This window comes from Pygoscelis adeliae, unplaced genomic scaffold (assembly GCF_000699105.1).
Source record: "Pygoscelis adeliae isolate BGI_AS28 unplaced genomic scaffold, ASM69910v1 Scaffold467, whole genome shotgun sequence".
Taxonomy (NCBI): Eukaryota; Metazoa; Chordata; class Aves; order Sphenisciformes; family Spheniscidae; genus Pygoscelis; species Pygoscelis adeliae.
Window position 1 is genome coordinate 1,650,234 of NW_008825253.1, and position 22,458 is coordinate 1,672,691.

At 39.5% G+C, this 22,458-nt stretch overlaps 1 protein-coding gene across 3 annotated transcripts in view; it reads right to left on the minus strand.

The window, feature by feature from the left end:
* Nucleotides 1-22,458, minus strand: part of EPN2 (epsin 2) — a 42,335-nt gene that overhangs the window by 15,258 nt on the left and 4,619 nt on the right. For all 3 annotated transcript variants that reach the window (XM_009329389.1, XM_009329390.1, XM_009329388.1), the window contains exon 2: nt 6,744-7,517. In XM_009329389.1, coding sequence (XP_009327664.1) covers nt 6,744-7,338 — 595 coding nt within the window. In that variant the 5' untranslated portion in view covers nt 7,339-7,517. The remainder of the gene's footprint in view (nt 1-6,743; nt 7,518-22,458) is intronic.

The window sequence follows — 22,458 nt, forward strand, 5'->3', positions numbered from 1 at the left end:
TAGTTGCAAGGATCTAGCATAAAGGTTATTGCCTTAGTAACAGTACCGCTGCCACACAAAGAATCTCTTATCCCACAGCACATGACAGTTAACTCAGATGTTTATGTAAGATGGGACTCAATAGATCAATTCTGACCTGCTAAGCCCTGCTTTGTTGCTGCTTTGAGAATTTGGAGATCCCAGCACCCCTAGGCCGCCCAGGAGCAGCTGTGCCGGTATCTGCTTCTGCAGGCAGACATGCCACCGGGCCACCTTCTCAACAAGACTCTAGCTGCAGTGCAAGGAAATAGTTTCCAACCTCAGTTAATCACTAAAGCAGGATCCTGCTCCACCTTCTGTCTCTAGTACAGGCTATGACATCCTTCATACCTATCTATAATTTACTGTGTTTTGGCTATATTAAAAGCCCTCTGTAGATGTCTACAGGTTTGGTTAAGTTAGTGAGTTAAAGTGTATAAACAGCACACAGCTAGAAAGCAGAGTCGTTGCCCACGTTAACAATAAAAATCAGTCCCAGCATAAAAATCAGACTGGGTATTTTCATTCAGGAGCACGTGCTTGGCTTTCTGGATTGGTTTGTTTTGTTTTTTTTTTTAAATGTCACCCTAGACCAAGTGATGGCACAGAGTGGCATGCAAAGTAAGCCCCAGCTTTATAATTTGCAGGTGGCATTCTTAAGAACAGAATTCAGTTTTTAGTCACATTTGTTCAGAAAGAAAAGCTGCTTCCTCACCCAAATCGGTACGCCTACAAAGGTAGACAAAACCAAGGCTGACTTGAAAAATTAGAGTAATATCAAGGTAAGAACTTAGAAACTGATAGCAATTCACTTGGGAACGAAGCGGAGATCCTATTTGTTGGCCTTCAAAAGAAAGACTATTCAAATAAAGATGGGATACTTTCAAAAAGCCAATCTAACCTCTCAAATTATGAAAGGGGATGTGCAAACTGCTTAATCTAAAAGGAATTGTGTAATCCACCTTTCCATTGGGAATTAAAGAGATCTTTCAAATACAAGAAGAGAATTAATAGCACCTATTACTGCGACAAGGTAGAGCTGATCAGCCTTACTGCATGATTTCTAATTGCACTGAAGCAGACAGAGCGCTTTTGAAATTCATTTAATACTGAACAAATCCTTACGGCTTGTTTTGGTTAAAGAGCATTTTTTCTCTCAGGTGCTCCCTACGCTCATCTTAATAGACAGATAATTTATTGCACCTACAGAAGCCTGGTTACACCAGTGGCACCTCCCACCTTTACTTAGAGCACCAGAAAAATATAAGTATGATGAGCAGATTAAATCAAGTTGTCAAGTGACACCTGACAGATAACACAGGAGTCTACCAAATTCCTTCAACACCTCAAACTACAGAAATTATCCACGCAGCTCATCCAGATTCACTGCTGTACAATATGCCATATATTCCCTGACTAAGATGGAAGGCCAGAGATGCATTCCAACCTGCAAAGACGCAGAACAGATTATAAAAAAAAAAACCACAAACGAAAAAAACCCACACCATACTTTAGAAACAGGAGCATTCTGAATTTCCTATAGTGTCAAACCCAAATTCGTAATTCCTCTGAATCGTCTTCTACTGCAAGCAAAAGGAGAGACAAAGCTGAAATAGGTGAATGAACACAAACTTGCCGACAGTTCACAAAACTGTTTTTAAATAATGAGTCAACTTAATGCAAATAGTCACTGGAAATATTAAAACTCATTATTTCAGCTAAAGAAAATTGCTCCCAAAACCTTTACAGGTAAGGTTAACAGACTTGGCATTTCACAAGATCCATAAAAACCCTTTTCAGTCCATCTTTCACCAATCTTTTATCAAATAGGTTGTATGTATAATGAATCAGATTTCTCAGCCAAGCGGCCTACCTCCGGGCAAAGTGCTCCTCTAAAATCAGGTCACACTGTGCACGTTGCGTTGTTCCCTACTCTGCCACGTTTGTGCAAATGAAATCGGGACATTAAAACACGCACAAAGTCTTGCTCTGCCAACATTTCTAAGTGCAACTGAAACCCAAGGCAGCAGATGGCCAAAGGAAAGGACATGTGTACAACCCAAAACAACACAGGTAGGTCCTGGTTTAGGCATAATAGGATTGGACCTCTTTAAAAAGCGGGGCTTCAGTAAACTTGGTTTTAAAACACGAAGGCAGTACAGGGAGAGGACCAACATTTTTCCAGGGATCCTTTGAACCTGAAACTAATTCAAACACACTGTCTTCCGGGGGCAGGGGTGCCAAGGAATTGGCTTTGTCAGTCACTTCCCTCCAGGTAGGGTATTTTTCCATCATTTTTCCGACTCCCGTAACCGCCCCAGCCACAAGGAGCTTGCTTCCTGAGCAGCCACAGCTCAACTGTGACAATCCGGATAGGTCCGCTAAAGACAACACAACTAACCTGCTCCCAAGACGGTTGAGAAAAAAACAAGGTAATCCGGGTCCCTACACTCCTGCCCCGTCTCCTAAGAGCTTCTGCAGGCCCGAGGTGCTCGAGCACAGCGTTTTGCAGGTACTCTGTCTGCCACACAGCAGTGACTGTGGGTTACGCTTCTGCCATGCTGACGACTCCAGTGTAGCAACAGAGCAATATTTCCATGTAAGCTTCTGCTGAAAGAACACTTTAAAAAGATAGTTACTAGATGAAGGACTTTATCAAGTCCAGTAAACTCTAACAAATACACTCCCAGGCTTGGAACAGCACCACAGTTCAAACTTAAGAGGTCTATATTAAGAACACCCTACTTTTCCCCATGCAGCCACAAATCCAGAATCCTATTTAAGTGGTCATTGGCAGCTGTAGATGAAACAAGGCTAGGAACAAGAGGCTGAAGTTTTCAAAACTGGGTGACTAACATCTAGCATAAAGACAGTATTTAGACACGAAGGCAGATTAGGGGTGGGGAAATATTGCTCCAAAATATTTCAAATACTGACCTCATATTCCTTCCTCTCCCCAGTAGGTTTAATTTCAGCACCACACAAGAACATTCCCTTAACGTGAAATAAAACCCGGTATCAGATTTCATGCAACTCCATACAATTTACACATTTTCCAAAATAAATGAAAACTTTTATGTATGTTGCCATAGAATATTTAATAGCTCCTAATCTGAACATTAATTGCCCCTGGCTTAAAGTTAGAAGATAGCCAATTGTCCCCAGTATGTCAGAAATTGTTGACAAGATGGAGGTTGGGAGAAGCCCTATTTTTGCTTTTAGCTTTACAGTATCTCTCTCGGCTTCCATTTACAGATTACGAGACTAGATGGCAAAAACATACTAATACTTTTACAAATGCTTGCATCAACACTCAGTAATATTCACATGCCATAATCTACTCTCTAGAATTATACCACCTTTACAGCACAGAGATCTTCAGGGCCAACAGAGTCATTAAGGCAAAGCTTTGGGGGAAAGGATTTTATTAAAAACCATCACGCTTCACCATTTCACTTTCCACAGTTTCTAAAGGACTGTTAGAGATGAGATGAAAATATCTGCAAGGAAACCGGGAAAACGTCCTTAGTCGCCAGCGTGTCTTGCCTGCAGCAGTGAGGGACAATGATCAGTCAAGAGATCCTTTTCCATCTTGAATTCTCTCACACTATACAGGCTATCAATACTGCTTTTATTTTTTTCATAAAGGATAAATTTGGGACACAAAGACCAGCAACTCTACAAGAAAAACCTTTCTGGCTCAACATCAAATACAAAAAGCAATTCTTATACGCACTCTCAGATACAAGCCTACACATATGCTTAAGAAGCTAGAGAAAAGCAGTAGTTTGAGCACTGCAGTGTTTACAGTCAATGCTGTACAGTGCAGCTAATTCAACATTCTGAAGAAACTGAACAAAAAAGGGTCCACTGACTTATCCAATACTGCACTTTTAGTAACTGACAGAAGAGGGAAGAGATCCCTCATGCACAACCCTAACACATTATCCACTGAAAGTTACTTGTTCCCCTAGTGATCTGTCCTGGAGAAACTATTACGCTCTTTCAGCCAGGCTTCTTTTCTTCTGCAAGGAAGTATTAAAAAAATGATGAGATTTTATAGCCAAACACAATCTTATCAAGTAAGGGGAACGCATTCAGCTAAGAATTCTCAAAATCTGCAATCCCCACCCATTGTGTCTAGCAGGGAACAAAAGTACAATGTGCTAATACCAAAACACCGAGAGATGAAACATTTCATTTAGCTATGTTGGTAAAAAGGCTGTTACACTCTCCCCAACTTTATTTATATTTCAATGTTAATAAGACATGCTAAATATTTAGCGAAGAAGGCGGATGTACATTTTTAATAGGCAAATCTCATACTATAGATTGCAAATCTAAATGCCTCTGATCTCCTCTTCAAAGGCTCAGAGGAATGAAAGGCGATTCTACCAGAATATACAGTACAGCAACCGCATCTTAAAACTGTTATAAGGAGAGTATTTCCCAGGAGCTGAACATAACTTAATTCCTTTTACATATTTTACTGAACCCATATTTTCAGAACAAAAGAAGGGTACTATTATAGAATAAAAGAATAAAAGAAAACACGATGGATACAATCTCTTTCACTTTAAATAATGAAAAGCATCTTTTCCATTAAATTTAGAAGGCACAAGAATAACCCTACATTTATGTAACAGATTAAATGTCTGGATTTTGATGAAACTCCTTCCTCATTTCCTAGGATAAAGAACAAAGCTCTACACAAAGTTTTCCATTATCGGAAGCACTTAGCACAGCTGTTTTGTAGGGTGCTGGTTTGCTTTGCTATACTCAATTAAACCATACAAGAAACATATTAAAACTTCAAAAGATACAGATCATAAAAACTAACAACTGTCCATATTTTTGCGGATAGATTAAGTCCAGGAGAGTCCACAGAGCAGGACCCTAAAGGAAAAAAAGCGGCCTGAGATTTCTAAAGCTTCTTAGGTACATGCTTATGGGGGAGGAGAAAAAAAGATTAAGAAATCATTACCTCAAAAGTAATCCTGCAAATAGAGAGACACAGCTAAGCCATACGCGGGCAAATGAGAGTATCCAGTAAATCAACTTTGTACTGAAAGAATAACCAAACTTGCTTCTTGACATCTAGTCCCCCATCAAAATTCTTAAAGTATCTAAGGAACAACAATTCAGAAACACACCCTGCATTGCTCAATCCTTGCTGTGAGGAATAGTTTGAAGCCTCTGGTAGCATTTAACATGACAAACAATAGTTACATGCACTAATTAAAGTTAAGAGCTGGTGAAGAAATAACCCTGTGGAACAAACCAAAGGTGTGCTCAGCATACCTTAGTGACTATCATTTCAGTCCATCAGCGTAAGTTAAAAACAACAACGTTTCAAGCTATCTCCGAAATTAAGAATTTTTGTTGTAGTCGACAGAGATCTACAGACCTCAAAAGAAAAAAATGTTATTGTTGTGATAATATACATGTTCTTCTTTAAAAATTCACACTGAATCCATGTTCAAGTATGGTTATTACAGAAAAACTAAGATGTCTGTTATTCCACTGCTAGTTAAGAGACAAGATAAAAAGTCTCGTACCTGGAAAGCTTCATGCACTTTTTTTGAACCCTGCATCCTAAAACTATTTCCTTTTGAAAAAAATAATTTTTCCTGCTCTTCTCCATAGCTTTAAATGGACAGAGATTTTCTTCATCCTAGCTTGATTTGTCCTGCTACCTCCTACTGCCTTCCACAGAAAACGTCTGTACACGTCAGGGGTACTGACACCATTCACGTATTTATTACTTGAGAAGTGCTTTGGGACACAGGACATGACAAGCTTAAGATTCTTAAAACTGGTGCTCAATCGATTCACCACACTGGCTCAGTTACAGTCCTCCACACACTATAAGCATTCATTTAAAGAAAAGATTTTCCTTCAGAATTAGACCACAGCCACTGACATTCCAGCCAAAGCAGCTTTCATCAGATCATTACTTATATTAAGAAGGATTTAGTGCCAAATCAGACCTCTTCCTAACATGACAGGGAGTTCCCCCAAGCAGTGGATAAAGAACCCATTCTTCCCACATCATCGTATTTTTTTTAAAGAATGAAATATAGTATTTAGTACTGATACTTGCATACCAAATGCTGATAGTATAAATATTTAAACACTGACATATTCAAAGAGTTACTCCTCTAAGAACTGCTGAGCAAGCAGTAAAGGAAATTAAATACCAATATTCTTCCTAAAATAAAATACCAGCAACATAAAGAAAATAGCTAGCAAAACGATCCAGGAAATACTGTGTTTCTTATTTTTTCTTGAATTATACTTAACAAAAAAACCTCAACACAAAAAATTTTCAAGCACTCCTTTTAAAACTAGAAACAAATAAAATCCATTAACATTCTCCCTACTGAGGCTGGGGGCCTATCACATCAAACACTGGAACATGTTCACAAAAGCAGCTTGACAATGCTACCTTTAGGACCTGACAGTAAACAACTGCTTTTTAAATTGATTTACATCAACACACACACCCTCTCACAACCAAACGTTTAACCAGTCATTTGAAGAGACATTAGAGTCACCGAGCAGACCTACAAAGACTCAGCCACTGCAAAAAGCCCCTCGCGGTCAGCATACTAATCCTCCTAGCAGGCACCACTTACTCTCATGTCTAACAGCAAATCAGAATACAAAATCTCTCAAAAGAAAAGGAAGAGCAACTTCTTTTCTGTGTGTTTGCTTGTACTTACAGCCGTGGTAAGATGCTGGGGATCCTCCAGACTTTCCGTATTCTTGCTCTGAGTAGCTGGTGGATAGGTTTGGCTGACTGGAGCCTCGGCCGAAGGTGATCTGATTGCTACCCACTCCAGTGGCCACCTGAGCCATGCGTTCTTTGGTCTTCAGGGCTTGGGCCCTCTCTGTCTTGAGTCGCTCGTCATCCTTCAGAAGAGACACTAGCTGCTTGGATTTCTCCCTCACATTGATGCCCTGGTCTTTACCATCTCGATCAATATACTGAAAATCTTTCAACGTCTGGATAGCAAAAATATTCTCTTTACACTGCTGTGCCACTCTCTCGGAACCAGTTTTAATCAGGTAATCTAACAGAGTAAGGGCCTTGTATACATGTCGCCAGTTCTTGCCATGGTCATTCAGTCGTTTCCAGATCATGCTCATAATTTCAGAAAAGGCCACAACATTGTAAGTCAGATCTGCTATTTCAGTCATTAATGAACTGGAGGGACCCCAGGGGTCGTTAGAGGTCGCTTCCCGAACTTTTATTTCGGCCTCTGAATAATTGTTCACAATGTTCTTCATCTGCCGCCTAATAGACGAAGTCGTCATTTTTATTTCCCTTTTTAACAAGACAGATTCCAGAACACAAACAAAAAAGGGCTATATTTGCTCTTCTATGAACGTTTCTGAACTGTGAAGGCTCCGTATCAGTGGCTTATTTGTAACACGTTCCACTACAATCATTTCCTCTCTTCAAGAGAATGACACGAGAAAATGAAAATCATGACCTAAGTAAGGAAAGAAAACAAAGCGCGTTAGTTGTGTCTTTAATTATTCCTCCATGGAAAGCAATCTACATACACTTTTGAGAAATTTTGCTAGAGTTAACCGATGAATTTTCTCTCTGAATTTCTTCAGGACATCTGATTTTGAAAACAACTTGCTCTTCTCACAAGTAATATTAAATATTGAAGATTAAAAACCTGAACTGCTGAACGAGACAAAAGCAAGATGATATCCATGCTGATGGAAATGCAAAATTTTAAAAGCAAAACAGAAACAAATTCCAAGAAATGACTTATGGATTTAGTTCCTGACAAGGTAAAATTAACCTAAAAATTAGGTTAAAATTTACCTTCCTAAAAATTAACCGAGTTTTTTCTGAAACCTCAGGTAAGTTTAAAGCACGCTCAATTTCAGGACAGAGATCTTGAACAGTGCTCTGCATTCAGTTGAGGCCTGGGGAAGAGAAATGAGCACCAGAACAACACACTCCAACTCAAGGTGACCTTTAATGCTAAGCACATTAGAAGGGAATTTTTTTCTTCCCAAATGCATTTACTTTGTACAGTTGACAACACTCATCAGACCTACAGTTTCTGCTCCATGTGTCTTTCACACAGCACAGAAGAATTTTTAATTATATGAAAATGGAATTGTAAAACCAAAATGACTGGCAAGAAAACCCAAGGACAAGCTCTGGAGCTGGAATGCTGTTTCAGTTATTTATTTCAGGTCACTGTTTCAAGTAAACAGAGGCCTATTAAGCTTTCGAATACATTACCTGAGTAAACTGGCAGATTTTGCTGTTACATTAACACAGTTAGAATAGTCTTTGATATTCACCAGTTGCACGAACACTAAGCATTGATTCTGTAACGGAACTTGCCACATTAATAGAGCTTGCACATTCAAGATGTCCTCTAATAACATTTCTCCAAACCCTCTGAAGAAGCAACATATCACTTGCAAAAGACAGGGGAGAGAAGTAAAGCACAGATTTCAAGCCTAACATTGTTATCATTCTTCAAATTACTATTGTGCCATTTAGAATGAAAGCAGAATTAAGCGTCAACTTGGACAACACGCAGGTCTATAATGACTTTCTCAGCATAAAGGCATATACCCTTCCTAGAAAACCATTCTGGGCAAGTTAAACTACCACAGAACAGGTCCAATGAGTTACAGTATTTTATCTTGTTCCACTGAAGTTAATTGTTGGCAGAATAAAAAAAAATATTGACATCATGGAAAATTAACTTTAAATGAGAGCAACACTAAACTTCAGGTAAACTGCATCATCCTGGTGTTCTCCCCCAATATGTAAAGCCAGCTGTAGAAGAATGTCGATCTGTTGTCAGATGGCTAGTAGCAACAGGAATAAAAAGGGGCATCTTCTCCTGGGGCATTTCCAGGTTTGTGAATTATACACCCAGCATTTGAAAAGGATCCTATATACACATTCCCAGGTGCTCACGACTGCTGCTTCACTCCAAAAGTTAACGTCCAAATCTGCTGGTTCACCTGCCCTTGTGATCACTCTCTAAGGTGAGGCACCAATAAATAAAATAAAAAAAACCCCAACACCACACACACCCCCCTATCTTACTTAACCTAACCCATTTCTTTTTGTCAGTAATAGATTAAGGCAAGTTCACAGACAAAGCTGAAACAAGGAGGTGGCAGCATCTGGTAGAAAGATGGTCACAAAGAACTAAGAACAGACTGCAAGCAATAACCTCTTAATCTGGTAGAACTGGAGCCAGCAGAGGATGCAAGTGCCAGCCTAATCATGAACACAACTATACTGATGATACGGATCCCAGATCAGAAAAATGCAACCCCCCCCCATAAGGGCTGAGCTTGTCACACAACCAGAAAAGCAGTAAATAACACAAAAAAATCAAAAACATGAGAACTACGAAACCTCCTAAACTAGTTAGATAAAAAGTCCACCAAGCCCAACATCCTCAGACACAAATCCTCATGTCAAGAGTATCAGAAAAGAATATATATATTCCCTTGCCTTATATTACCAGCAGCTTAGGCATTGTAGATGCAACCTGTGGTGGAGGCTCTACCAGCCAGCAATGGGCACACACACTCTACCAACCCCTTTTTTGAAGCCACTTGTATTTCCCGTTTCACCCTCACCAAGTACGCAACAGTGGTGCAGTGACCACGCTACACAAACAAGTACTTCAGCTTACTTGGACATTTATTCCCCAAGCTGTAGACAGGGGGCATGCTTTTTAAGAACGATCAAGTCACCTTCGCCTTCTTTATGTCACTCATGATTTTACAGAAATTGGCCATCTCCTTCTGAACTGAGGATCTCGTGAAATTCAATCCCTCTATTTAGAAGCTGCTCCATATCTCCGATCATCCCTGATGTCTTTCCATCCATCTATTACACTTCATTTCTTGAGATATATGCAGTACCAAGCACTCTACATTTCAGATTTGGCAGTAACAGAAGTTGATATCACAACACAGTCATTTACTGCTTAGGATTTCCCATTCTTTAGTAAATACTTTCTAGAAGTCTACTTGCCTTTTGGTAGTTGCGCCTCTACTCGTGCACATGAAACCAGAGTCATTTCTTCTCCCTATGCAAATGCGTTGAGGCTATTTCATCTGCCATTTTATCACTCAGCAGATCTCAATCTTTCTCCCTTCCTTTCAATTCAAGGTTCATTTCAAATTTCACAAATTTGGTTCAATTTGGCCACCTTATTATTTAGAAACGATCTAGACAAGGGAGTATTTGCAAGAGCACTGATCTCCAGCAGGACACTTCACTGGGAATAACCCTTCACTGTGAGAACCAACCATTTGCTCCTAACCCCATTTCCCATCTTCTAACCCGCTGTAAATCTATGAAAAACATTCTTGTCTTATGAGAGTTTTGCTTCTTTAAAGGCCAGGGATGAAAGGCCTTACCAAAATATTTTTAAAACTCAAGTACGCTATACAAGCAAATGCCTCACCTATGTGTACCTCCCCAAGCAAAGAAAAAAAGAGAAGTTTGTTTTGTTACTTGTTACAACTTCACAAGCTTTTGAAAAAATCATTTTAATACCACACATGCTATTTGGAAAGGTAAATCTTAGAGTACATGGGAACACCTACCAGTCCTAAGTAACACCAGCTTTGGCCAGTGAAATCAATACCTGAAGAATTAATCATAATCACAACATAAGCAGGCACGCGGACAATCAGTGTGCAATTTCACATGCCATCCCAAGCTAATTGTAAGCCAGCAGCAAACCCAGTGGCCTCCCAACCCTCCAACCGCTTCCCCCTTCTTTCTCTTGCATCAAATCCAGCAATTACACAACAGCACAGTACAACTAACCAACTTAAAGTCTCGCAGAAAATTAGCTTTTTAGCACTGGTTTGTTTTCTGTTGAATCAGTGAGTTGATCAGGCTGCACAGCGACACGGTCACAAGCTTTACTGCAAGGCAGACTGTGAGAAGAGTAAAAATGATCCAACCCTGGCCTCACTTTTGAAGGAGCTGATTAAACATAATATAAAGCTGTCAAGCTCCAAAAAACAGCACCAGAAAGTGAAGAGCCTTCATTGCTGCCCAACTAGACCACACGCACTAGGAACCGTGCACCTGATTTCAGAGAAGAAACCAAACGAACAAAGGCAGGACCCAAGGCCCTGCTGTGCTCTCCGTACAGGCTGCAGCTAAATGGAGGAAAAATATTCCTGGTTTTGCCGTAAAGCGTGGGAAAGAAGCAGAATAAAAATTATAGCGTCACTGAGCGCAGAAGTGGTTTGGAGAGAACCCCGTATTTGGGAAATGCTTAGATTTATGTTTAGGATTTATTAGTTGAATTACCAACAAAGCTACACCCCAAAAGCCAGTGAGCTTGGAGTACGTACGTGTGCAGGAGGCCACATTTATGGCAGCCCTACTCCCCAAACTGGAAGCTTTGCCAGGGTGAAGGTTCTGAAGAAGGTTACTAGCAGAGAGTAAATCTGGAGTCGTGCTTTGGAAAAATAAACGTAGAGCAAACATTTCAAGAAGAGAACATGCTGGATTAAGCGAAATGAGCATTTTTCACTCTTCCAGAAAATTAAGGATTTCACTTGTTATTCTGTAGTAGATTTGAAAACCATCAACCCATTAATGCTGGCATGATTCTTTACCCTCATACCTTTGATTCATGAAAACAAAGGCATTTAATGAGAATCACATTAATGTCTATTTTTTCCTTTTCTTGATGGAAAGGCATGTTTTCTAATCCTATTCTACTTTTAACCCACTGAAGACAAATTATTCTAACTTCATTTTACTCTATTAAAAACGCAAAGGATGAATGGGGTAGAGAGATGATGGATTTTTTTATCCCCCCCCCCGACCTAGTTGTACCAACATTCAAGATAACTATTTTGGCAGTAGCAGTAACCCTCACTGAGAACTCTGTATGCCTTTCAGTATCTGCTTTACAAACTCTCTGCTTCCACACCACACAAAGGAAGCATTTTACTTGATTATTACAGGTCACGGAACACCGTAACAGCCTATCTTATGGTTAAAGAGATCAAAAAGCCAAATATCCCTACTGCATAAAAGCAAGAAACCATTTCTAATGCACAATCAAATACTCACACAGAAAGTTTAGATTTTTTTTCCAGAGGCCTCAGTGAATTAACTTCTCACAACAAACCACAAGGAAGTACAATGCACTTGCAACTTCAGCAAAAATCTGGGTTTTCATTTTTAACAGCACAGTTGCAAAGAAAGCAGAAAGTAACACTAGTTGATTAAAGCTGCTATTCCTTGCTAACAGCAGGAAAAAGGCGATCAGCTTGAACAGATTTCTTTAAAAGGTTAAGCAGAGAGGGGAAGAGGGAGTTGTTAGTCTTGTTCAGTTTAGGTGAGCCTTCCTCATTTTCTCTCCCCTGGTCCCTACAAGCCATTTTCTCTGCTTTATACGTCGCTTGTCAACTTTAAATAGACAGAAAAGGAAACATACAATTCTGTAGGCAAGAAGGTGAAGCTTACCTGTGCTATCAAGGGTAACCTGGAGGGGAATACCTCGTTTCCTTTTTCCTGTTCCAATAGTTTCATTACACAAATAACCCTGATGAATTCTCATGGTGCTTTTTTGGATACAGTGTGCAGACAGAAAGGAATTCTTGACTGAACTTCTCAACAGCTCTCTCACAGGAGATTAAATTCAGTAAATGAAAGCTACCTGAGGAAACCATCTTTAATTTGCTAAGACTAACACAGAAATGAGGCCAAGCCACAAAGTCCTCAACAAACTTAGTTCAAAGAAAGAGCCATACAAATCCACCCATATACAGGCTTTCAGCAGAATCCATTCGGATCTCTGGAATGTAAAACTCAAACCAGGGTTTGTCTGCACTGATAAAATGCCCTTCATATCAAGCCTGAAGGTAAATATATACATAGCGCAGCTAAGTATGGACCGGAAATATGTTAAAAACCTTTAATATCAAGTGGGCAATAAAAAGTGTGAAAATTAACATTAAACATAAGAAGTCTGCCAGAAATTTGCATAAAATTTTAATTAACAGTATCACAGACACATATAAGTTAGATTAGACATTTATGGTAAGTAGCATGCATAAAAAGTGAATTTTTTAAAACCGTTTTTAATTCAGCCATTCCGTGATTTCGAGGCAGTCTCTACAGACATCTTCATCTACATAAAAATATCCCCCCTTTCACGAAATACATGGAAAGCTAACTACAAGTTTTCATCCAAAGATTCATACTGCAATTACACAAAGAGATTTTTCTGGTCATCACTAGAAAATACACTCGAACAGCTCAAGCAGGTTCCCTTATTCAGTTCACAGGACAGTCCTCAACAGCTACGCTGGCAACCGAGAGACCGAAACGCTGCAATACTGGGGGCACAGGTGGGCTATCTCAAGCCAGCCGTGCTACTGAACAGCTCTGTATGATCAAAGCACATCCTCAGTATCAAGGGAACCGAACAGTACCATCCGGGGTATTTGCACCCCACTATAATTTCAAAGGAATGTAAATGAACTACAAAGCCTTAAAGAGCCACCAAGAGCCTCTCCTACCCACGACGTGCTGAAGCAGCTGCTATGAGAAGTTCCAACGTGTCATAAAGCATGTGCCTTACCTCTAAGGTGTGAATACACACAAATAGCTAGAGATCTGCTCTCCTTGCTATCACGATGGAACGATAGAGGCAGGCGATCCTCGGGGACCTGTATTCCAGGATAAATCGGAGAACACAGGGCCTGGAGAGTGCTTCTTGCCAGTCTGCAAAGAATCAGGCTAAGAGGAAAGCGTTGCCAGATGCCGACTAAGGAAGAAGATCCCCCAGACAGACAGACACTGACACCGCACCTGCACAGAGCAAAAAGCACACACTCAAACACAACCCCAATCATAACAGTAAGTCAGCTTCTATTTGTGGCAAAGAAAAAGGATTCCCATTGCCTGACACTGTAAATTCACATCCTACTTTTTCATGTGTACGAATCCAAACCCCCTGTGCTCTTAGAAAGTCTCATTTTCCGCAAACAGGAACCAGAAATCTTTGACAGAAAAATTGAGCACAAGCCTTTATTCAAAATTCAGGAATATAATAATCCAGAAAAAAACGATAGCAAAAACATTTTTCTTATACTGGATCCCACACTGCTAGAGAAATTTTCAAACTTAGTTAATTCTCTTTCACTTTTTTTTTTTCCCCTATTCATAAATAATTCTTACAGAACAAAGGGATGACCAGAGGACATCATTACACTGCCTACGGTATAATATCCTACTGTAATACAAACATTGTTCCCGAAACCAAACAGGAAGAGGGGCAACTGTACATTGTGGTCACTTGGAGAAGAGTACTAAGAGAAGCGAAGAAGCTTGGCACTATACATAAAAGCCAACAAGTAGCACACTTATTAGCTCTCTCTTGCTATTGTACAGCAGAGAAAACAGCAATTCATGGGAATAAAACAGTAAAATGAAGACACTGAAATTACCATCAATGCCCTTCCTCAACCTTCAAAATTATTTAGGAAATGAGTTACAAATACAGATTGGCAAATGGTTTGAAGAACAGGGTTAACTCCAGCAGAAAGGTTTCATTTCCATTTTTCACAGCTTAAATGCTTGTCTTCTTCAGTGTAATTTCTGAGAAGAGGAAATGGTTCAAAATTAAAAGTTTTGGAAGCTTTCCACTCCCTTTTACAAATGAGAGAACAAGGTCAGCTTTCACAGACAGCAGGTGGCCAAATTATTTCTTTATTTAAAGAGTTAATGCTGAAAGATAATTCTCCTTCAAATTTATGCATATTCATGAATCCCAAGGTTAGATTCGACACTGATTTTACAGTCATGCCTCAGACTCGCAGAGAGAGAAAAACTAACTCCAGCTTGTATGGCCATTTAGCTGTAAAATAGATTTACAGACACAAATTAAACTAAGTTTTCTCTATAACACCTTTTCTTACTACGTGTCTACTTAAATTACCAGGGCAGTATTTGAGCTCAATGGAGAGCTTATCTCATTACTCACAGAGTCTACAGAAAGGGGGGGCAAGGAGCAGAAATCTAACTTTCGTCTCGCAGCCGAGAACACGGCAGCACTACCTGGCCACTTTACTTCGGACCCGCCAAGCCAGAGCTGCTGGTGCTTTGACATTCGCAGTTACGTTCGACTCGCAGCCCGCAACGCAGCTGGAATTATTGACAGCGTGGGAAGGAGCTGCAAATATGCTCTGAAGTGCTGCGAAAGGGGACAGCCTCTGTAAGAGCCATGCAGATCACCACAAACGATCCAAATCCAACCTACACTGGAGATCTAATTTTAGGATTACAAGCTTTGACAACATCTCTTTAAAAATAACACATTCCTCCTCCTATGGCTGGGTCAAGTGTCATCGACAGTGCTATCTGCATTTTACGCAGCAGATCTCAGTTTATTTTTCACTAGTAATATGACAAGTACCGGGTACGTAACGAATAACAGCATATTGCAGAATTACAAAACAGCGTAAGGTCAAGCCATTACACACTGAAGCAGAAATTATAAATGCAAATTAATCCAACACGGCAGTGAAAATACCTACCCAAATTCTCAAAAGGAATTTGTTCTCTGGGGATTACCTACTTGAATGAAAGCACTTCGTCTTTTACTCTCACAAACAGAGAAGAAAAAAAAAATAATAATCACCCAATGTGTGCCTTAACAAAAAGGTAACAATCGGCAATAAATTCAGTTTACCAGGTATATCTGAGTAGCATTTTGAACAGAATTAAGGACAGTGGGAGACATTTCTCTCCTTCCACATTTTCATTTTGGAAGGGAGGAAGATATCTGATATTCTTGCCAGAGGATGTGTCTTAGAATCTATTACTAATTAGAAAAGTCCAGCCTTGTCACTTAGTCTGCTTAGTGTGTGACAGACAACTGCCAAAGGGAAGCCCTTATGTCTTCTCTCCCAACAGCTCAGAGCCCTGATAGATCAGCTTGAACACAGGAGGAACTGCCAATAATACAACCTAAAAGCCTGCAAGACCACAAAGTATTAGCTACATTCTTTAAGCCACAGGGTTTTCTCATACAATTGCAATTTTTAAAATTCAAAACTGACAAGAACTACTACATCCATATATATATCTGTGCTCATATATCAGACTTGATATTTCGTGAAGGTACCTACAATTACCCAATGATTTCATTAACTAAATTCAGTTTGCACTTTATTACTATGAAGCAGACACCACCATGAGCAGTTTCTCCTATCCACCTACACACCACAGACATGCAACCACATTAATAAATTCAGTAGGCCAAAGGCAAATGCTCATCATGACAAAGATTAGGGGGAAAAAAAAAACAGTTTAACTCTCCACGTTAGTACTGCCAGAAGCTAAGAGACTAATTAATACTTTTACTTTACGACATGAATTTCTAATGAAAAGGATTGTTCACAGAACAGTGCAAGATCTGCAAAGCCGTATCTGTATCTGTCCATACATCCAAAACACTGTTACTTTCTTCAGTTAAAACTGTTAAGTGTACTGGCTGCTACCACAAACTACAAGCCTGTAAAGAAAATGGAGATTGATTTAATATCCTACCTACATTCATCGATGCCCATTCACAGCACAAAACTTCAAGTGCCATTCCCACACAAAACTTCAAGAGTGCACCGTACTTGCACTCTTGAAAACTCAACATGTGGTCCTAATTCAACTATCATAACTGGTAACAATTAACATAAGGTTACTTTAACCCTCAGAAATTAAGCTACATGCAGTTGTATGCTCATGACTAATTAAGTTGCTGTGAAATTGTAAAGCAGGAAACATATATCCTAAAATCCTCTATATACCCTGCTGGAGGAACGCTTTGGCCAAACAACAGGGTTTTACACTAGGCTCTACTGTTCAGCAGTCAGGGTCGGAGAGGAACTGAGGACGTGGCTTCACGTTACACTCCATTCTCAGCTGAGGGCTGCTACCGAAGGCAGCGTCCTGCTCCTACCTGCTCTGCCGTCACATGCCACCTCCCTGCCCCTCACGCCAGATCTCGAGATAGAATCGGTTCAGTGAGCTGATCTGACAAACCGGGGGAGGCAGGGGGGAGATGGATAGCTGGGTTTTCTGACAGATCAGGTCACCAGACCAATTAATCCCAAGGTCACTCTAATTACTTTAAAGTACACCACAAATACGGGAAGTAACATTCATTTCAACAGCAATCTACAGTTACATTTCACGAGGCAAAATGTAAAGCTGCACCTTGAAAGCTCAAATTGGTGGTAAAGTCAAAGATGACGGTTTAGACCTGGGGCTTGCCTTCAGCAGGTAACAGTGCAAGAACTGCAAACTGGGTTTTCTGGGAAATCGCCTTTTACTACCTAGCTGCTAATAACAGTAAGACTCACATTCACTTTGTTTCATGTTGAAGACAGCCACAGAAAAGAAGAAAATTCAGTCCTCTACTCTTTCAAAATCGGCTAACATCTTAAAATCTTGGCCCCACCCTTCTTACACACAGATTTTAGCCATCTGTCCCGCAACACTTGCCGTTCAGCTTTCCCTCTTATTCCTCCATATCTTTTATCTTTTCATACTGTACACACCAGAATTTCCAAAATCTTTTCCAAACAACCCTACCTCTTTTCTCTCTTCCTAACAGAGCTGTCTAACGTACCTAGCATCACCACCTCGGCAGGAAAAGCAATTCCATCCAAAGGAGCGGTGCCGGGCAGAAAGTATGTGCAGCCAGAGGAGAGGGCACAACCACCCTGCCATCAGCAGCCTGGATTTAGACTGGGTTATGCTTACCATGAAACAGCACTCAAAACCACTGCTAGTCACTTTGGTCTACTTCTGTGCTGCCCCAGTTTGTGATTTTGAGCTATATTCTTAAGTTCATCTTTGATGGAAGTGAATCACTAGAAGACCAAAAAAACCCCAAAAACTCAGCACATTTGATATAAGGATTCTTCTTCATTATGCTACTTAAAACTTTCCAATTCCTTCATTCAGGCACTAATAGGAATCATCCCTATTCACAAATGCAAATATTTGTTGTTGTTATTATTTTGTTGATTTTTGTGGAATCAGGAAAAAAAAGCCTGGCTTGAAGATGCATGCCAGTGAATCCCACATTCTCCCATGCAGATATACAGAAATTTTCAGCTGTCATCATAACAATTCCTCAAGTTTTCTGAACCTATCCTTCAGCAGTAATATTCTACCTACTCTCTTATCTATTCTGGATGTTTAGATGGAAAATTATTTGAGTGGGAGTTAGCTTGCTCTTCTCAAAGAGGATGACAAAGACTTGTTACTAAAAAGCATCTGTGCCTGTTCCATCATTAAAGGTCATCGTCTTCCAGGCGGCTCTTGCAGGGAACATGTTATACCCTCTTAGCTTTGATACTCTGCAACCAGCAACTCTGTAGATGTCCTTAAGACTCCACATACCCTGTAAGGATTCCACATGTAGAAGACAATACCTACCATGTGTAATCCAAAACTCAAGCCTCTGATATTTCTGAAGCAGCTGATTATAGCTTGAGGCGTGTAAAAAAAAAAAAAAGCAAGTAAATCCCCTGTGTAGTACTACTACTATCTGTACCTCCCATAGCTGCCTGGTATCCTGTGCTGTTGATTATTCTTTTAACCACTGTTTTAAGGCAAGTCATTAAAAACATTTTCTCTCTTTAGATTTATAAACAGAACAAGAAAGTGACTTAAAAACTCACCCACACCAGAGCATTCCATCTAGTCCAAATGCACAGAAGAAATTCTAGCCCATTAACATCCATCAGCTAACAGAGGGGTGATGAATTCATCAATACTGCTAAAATGCGTGGGTACGGTATCATGCTGAATCATTTAGTAACTACATTTGCAGCAAGAGCTCAAACAACCCGCTTCACACTGTCAGCAACCATCTTCCTGAAGGAGGAAAAGTGAATGTATTTAGAGCACCCTCAATTTTGTTATCCTTCTTGACAAGGTTGGTAGTGTCTCTCCACACCAGTATTTGCATGCCAATCAAATAACGTCCGATGGTGCTTCCCTCTGGATATCATCTTCCTTAGCCAAGCCACCTGCACACTTGCAAAAGCTTTCATGGCTCATTTTTCTGCAAACGACGTAAGGACCTGGCTTCTCCCTGCTTGTTAACATCCAGGTCAAATATGTTAAGTCTTAAACTTAGTTTTCAATTTGCAAAGGAAAAAAAAAAGCAAAAAAACCACCCCACACACATTGTTCCCTCAATACCAGGCTACTGCAATTGTTACAGTGCCACAGACTTGACTCTGATTTTTCTCTTTGTTATCTATTTACAAAGCTATAGAGGGACCATCTTCTTCCTCCAGCAAGAAATCTTCCTAACAGCGAGAAGTTCTAAACATAAAAAAAGCTAAAAACTACCAAAATCAGTCAGTCTTAAGAGAAAATACATTACGAACTAACATGAAAGTGTAACTACCAAAAAAAAGCCCACACCTGCGGCTGGGACTACAGGCAGAGTATCATGGGGTAAAAGGGGAGGGAAGAAACCATATTGTGGAGTACAATGGTATTGTTCTCATAACAGCGAAAAGGTATTTATTCTTAAAAAAAAAATCAGACTTAATATAAAGAAACAAAATTGTCCTTAAAGTGTAGATTCATAACAGCAAAAAGGTATTTATTCTTTAAAAAAAAAAAATCAGACTTAATAATATAAAGAAACAAAATTGTCCTTAAAGTGTAGATTAGAAACTACTTGGCTTGTTTTGCCTTGTTTGTTTATGCCAAGTCTGGTCGTCTCTGTTTCACTGCAGTTTCAAAAATGATAGTAAGTACACTGCACTTTCATTTACACTTTCAGTTATAATGGTATCGACTCTAATTAAGTCCAAGAATACAAAGGTTTTTGTTAAGGTAGCCTTTATAAACCAAGTACAATTAATTCAACTCTCAATACCTTAGCTTCCTTAACATATATAATGTCTTAGAATACATACTTACACATGTGTCTACATATCCTTAACTCCCACGGCTTAATTCAATTAATACTATTAAATCTTTAATGCTTAGCTTCAAAGGCTTTTTTAAATTTTTAATAGCTATCATAGGTTAGCATGAATGTTTTAAGTCTTTCTACTATATTTTAAATAAACTCCTCTTTTCTTTCCACTTTGATGTTTGCCTTTCTGACAACCCTATACTCTACGAAGCTCCTCGAACTTTGTTTTCTGTGACAAGATGACATTACAAACTCAAAAAGATATGTTAATCACTGAGCTGTAATCGGGGATATTTTTTTCCTCTCACCTGCCCTCTGGGCTGGGAGTTGGCAACAGAACCGCTTTAATCAAAACAGTGTAGAAACCCATGAGGAGAGAGGATGCAACCAGGAGGGAGGGGGCTCTTATTTGCATCTGTTTAGTATGCAAGCAGCAGGCGGGGCTTAGTTCTCTTACTCTGGTTTCCCATGAAAGGAGAAAACGCAAAAGTCACCATATTTTGTTAAAATAGGAGTTTTGACAAAAGACTACTCTGGCTTCGGGGAAGCACAAGTCTGGTGGCATTTAAAGACATGCGTTTCACACGTCTGATAGGCACGGACTGCACTTTAATTGTAAAGCTTTGCCTGTACCAATGGCATTACCATTACAGATTTGATCAGCTAAAGCTCCGGTTTATATATACATGCATCTACACAGACACACATACATATATATGTAATTCACCAGTTCTGGTACCTAGTAAAAAGTTCCACTGTGACCACGTTGTGCTAATACCAAGGCAACTTACACCAGTGTGTTTCTCCCCTTCTCTTACTCTCGCTACCTCAAGACCCCTACCCACCTTCTACTGCTCAAGTTCTAAACTTTGAATTTGAGACAAAAGAGACAAAGTTTTCATGGCATATTTCAGGCCTTTCTATAAAGCATAAACTAAAAAAAAAAAAGAAAAAAAAAAGAAAAACAAGCACAGACTTTCCTCCCCCTTTAAAGTTTATTTTTCTTCTGAATAAGAAAAAGAAACCCCTTCTTAAAATAAAACTAAAAATCAGCATTTCCAGGGACAGGAAAAGGGACTATAGTATTATATACACTATTCAAGCTGACCAAAAAAAAAAAAAGATTAAAAATCTGGCTCCATCCCAAGGCATCCCAGACAATTTTGTGCTGGCACGTACATAACAAAAATATTTCTGCATTCAGGATGTTCAAGCATGTTTCTTGCATCTACACCTGGAAAGCTAACTACTAGAAAATGATGTGCCGTGTTTGGCATCGACCGTTAGTGACCAGACCCAGATCAACACATCCCTTACATGTTCAAAGTGAAGCACATGCTTACATACTTTGCTTGATCTAGACCATAAACCGCAGAACAGAAAACCCCTCCTAAAGCATATTAAAAACAGTATAATGAAGACAACCTCCAGCACTACCCTGCTGTTCTTCACCCCTTCAACATTTCAGCAGCCTGCAACACGTAAGCAGAGAGTTCCCACCATGCAGAGCACTCCCCAGTATTACACATCTTCAGTTACACAACACGTTCTGTCTTTTAAAGCCGATGTAAACACTCTCTTGGAGGTATCATACGTTCGTATTATTGTGAAATTAAATATATGCAGACACTATTAGTTGGCAGACAGACACCAAAATGTCAATTCTACTATCCAGTGTGCTTAAACCAGCAGGCTGGGCAAAAGGAGATTATTCACTAGGTAGTCAAACGTAAAAAAAAGCCAGACATTTCAGTCTGTCTCAGTGTTTCACAAAGGGGTCAGCGATTTGTGAGTTTTAAATGCAACACTTAAGCAGTTTTGCAGACTAAAAAAACCCTCACATCCTTTGATGGTATACCTCAGTGCTTCTCTGCAATAAAACAGTTTAAAAGTGATTTTGCTGTCACGTAAGCTTTTATATTTCAGCTTCTCTAAAATTTAAGAATTCTGAAAGCCAAGTAAAACGAATTATAAACATTCCTCTATTTTACTTCCTTATTAAATCTTTCCAAGAGAACCAGTAAACACATAAACACAAATATCTTTCAGAGGAGTCACCCAGGCACCAATCTTTTAAAATCTTCAGAAAGCAGTTGATTTGCTGAAAAAGTATAAAAAAACATGGGCTGCATAATTATAGTCCAGTGCAGTGACAGTCCTCCTGTCCTTCTGATTAGCATGTAGAAATTTCTGCTTTAAAATTACACATAAGTTGTAGAAATTCTCAAAAACTACAATTACAATATTAAATATTGATTTCTGATCTGCATTTGCATATTTCTAAGAAAAGTACTTGTTGTCACCTCTGTTGTTTATCTAAAAACATTCCAACAGAGGCATTATCTTTACTTTGAGAAACACTCTCCTAAATTGGTAGACAAAGTTTAACTTAATGAACTCTGCTCAACAACAGCAGCAAAAAAAAAAAAATAGTAAC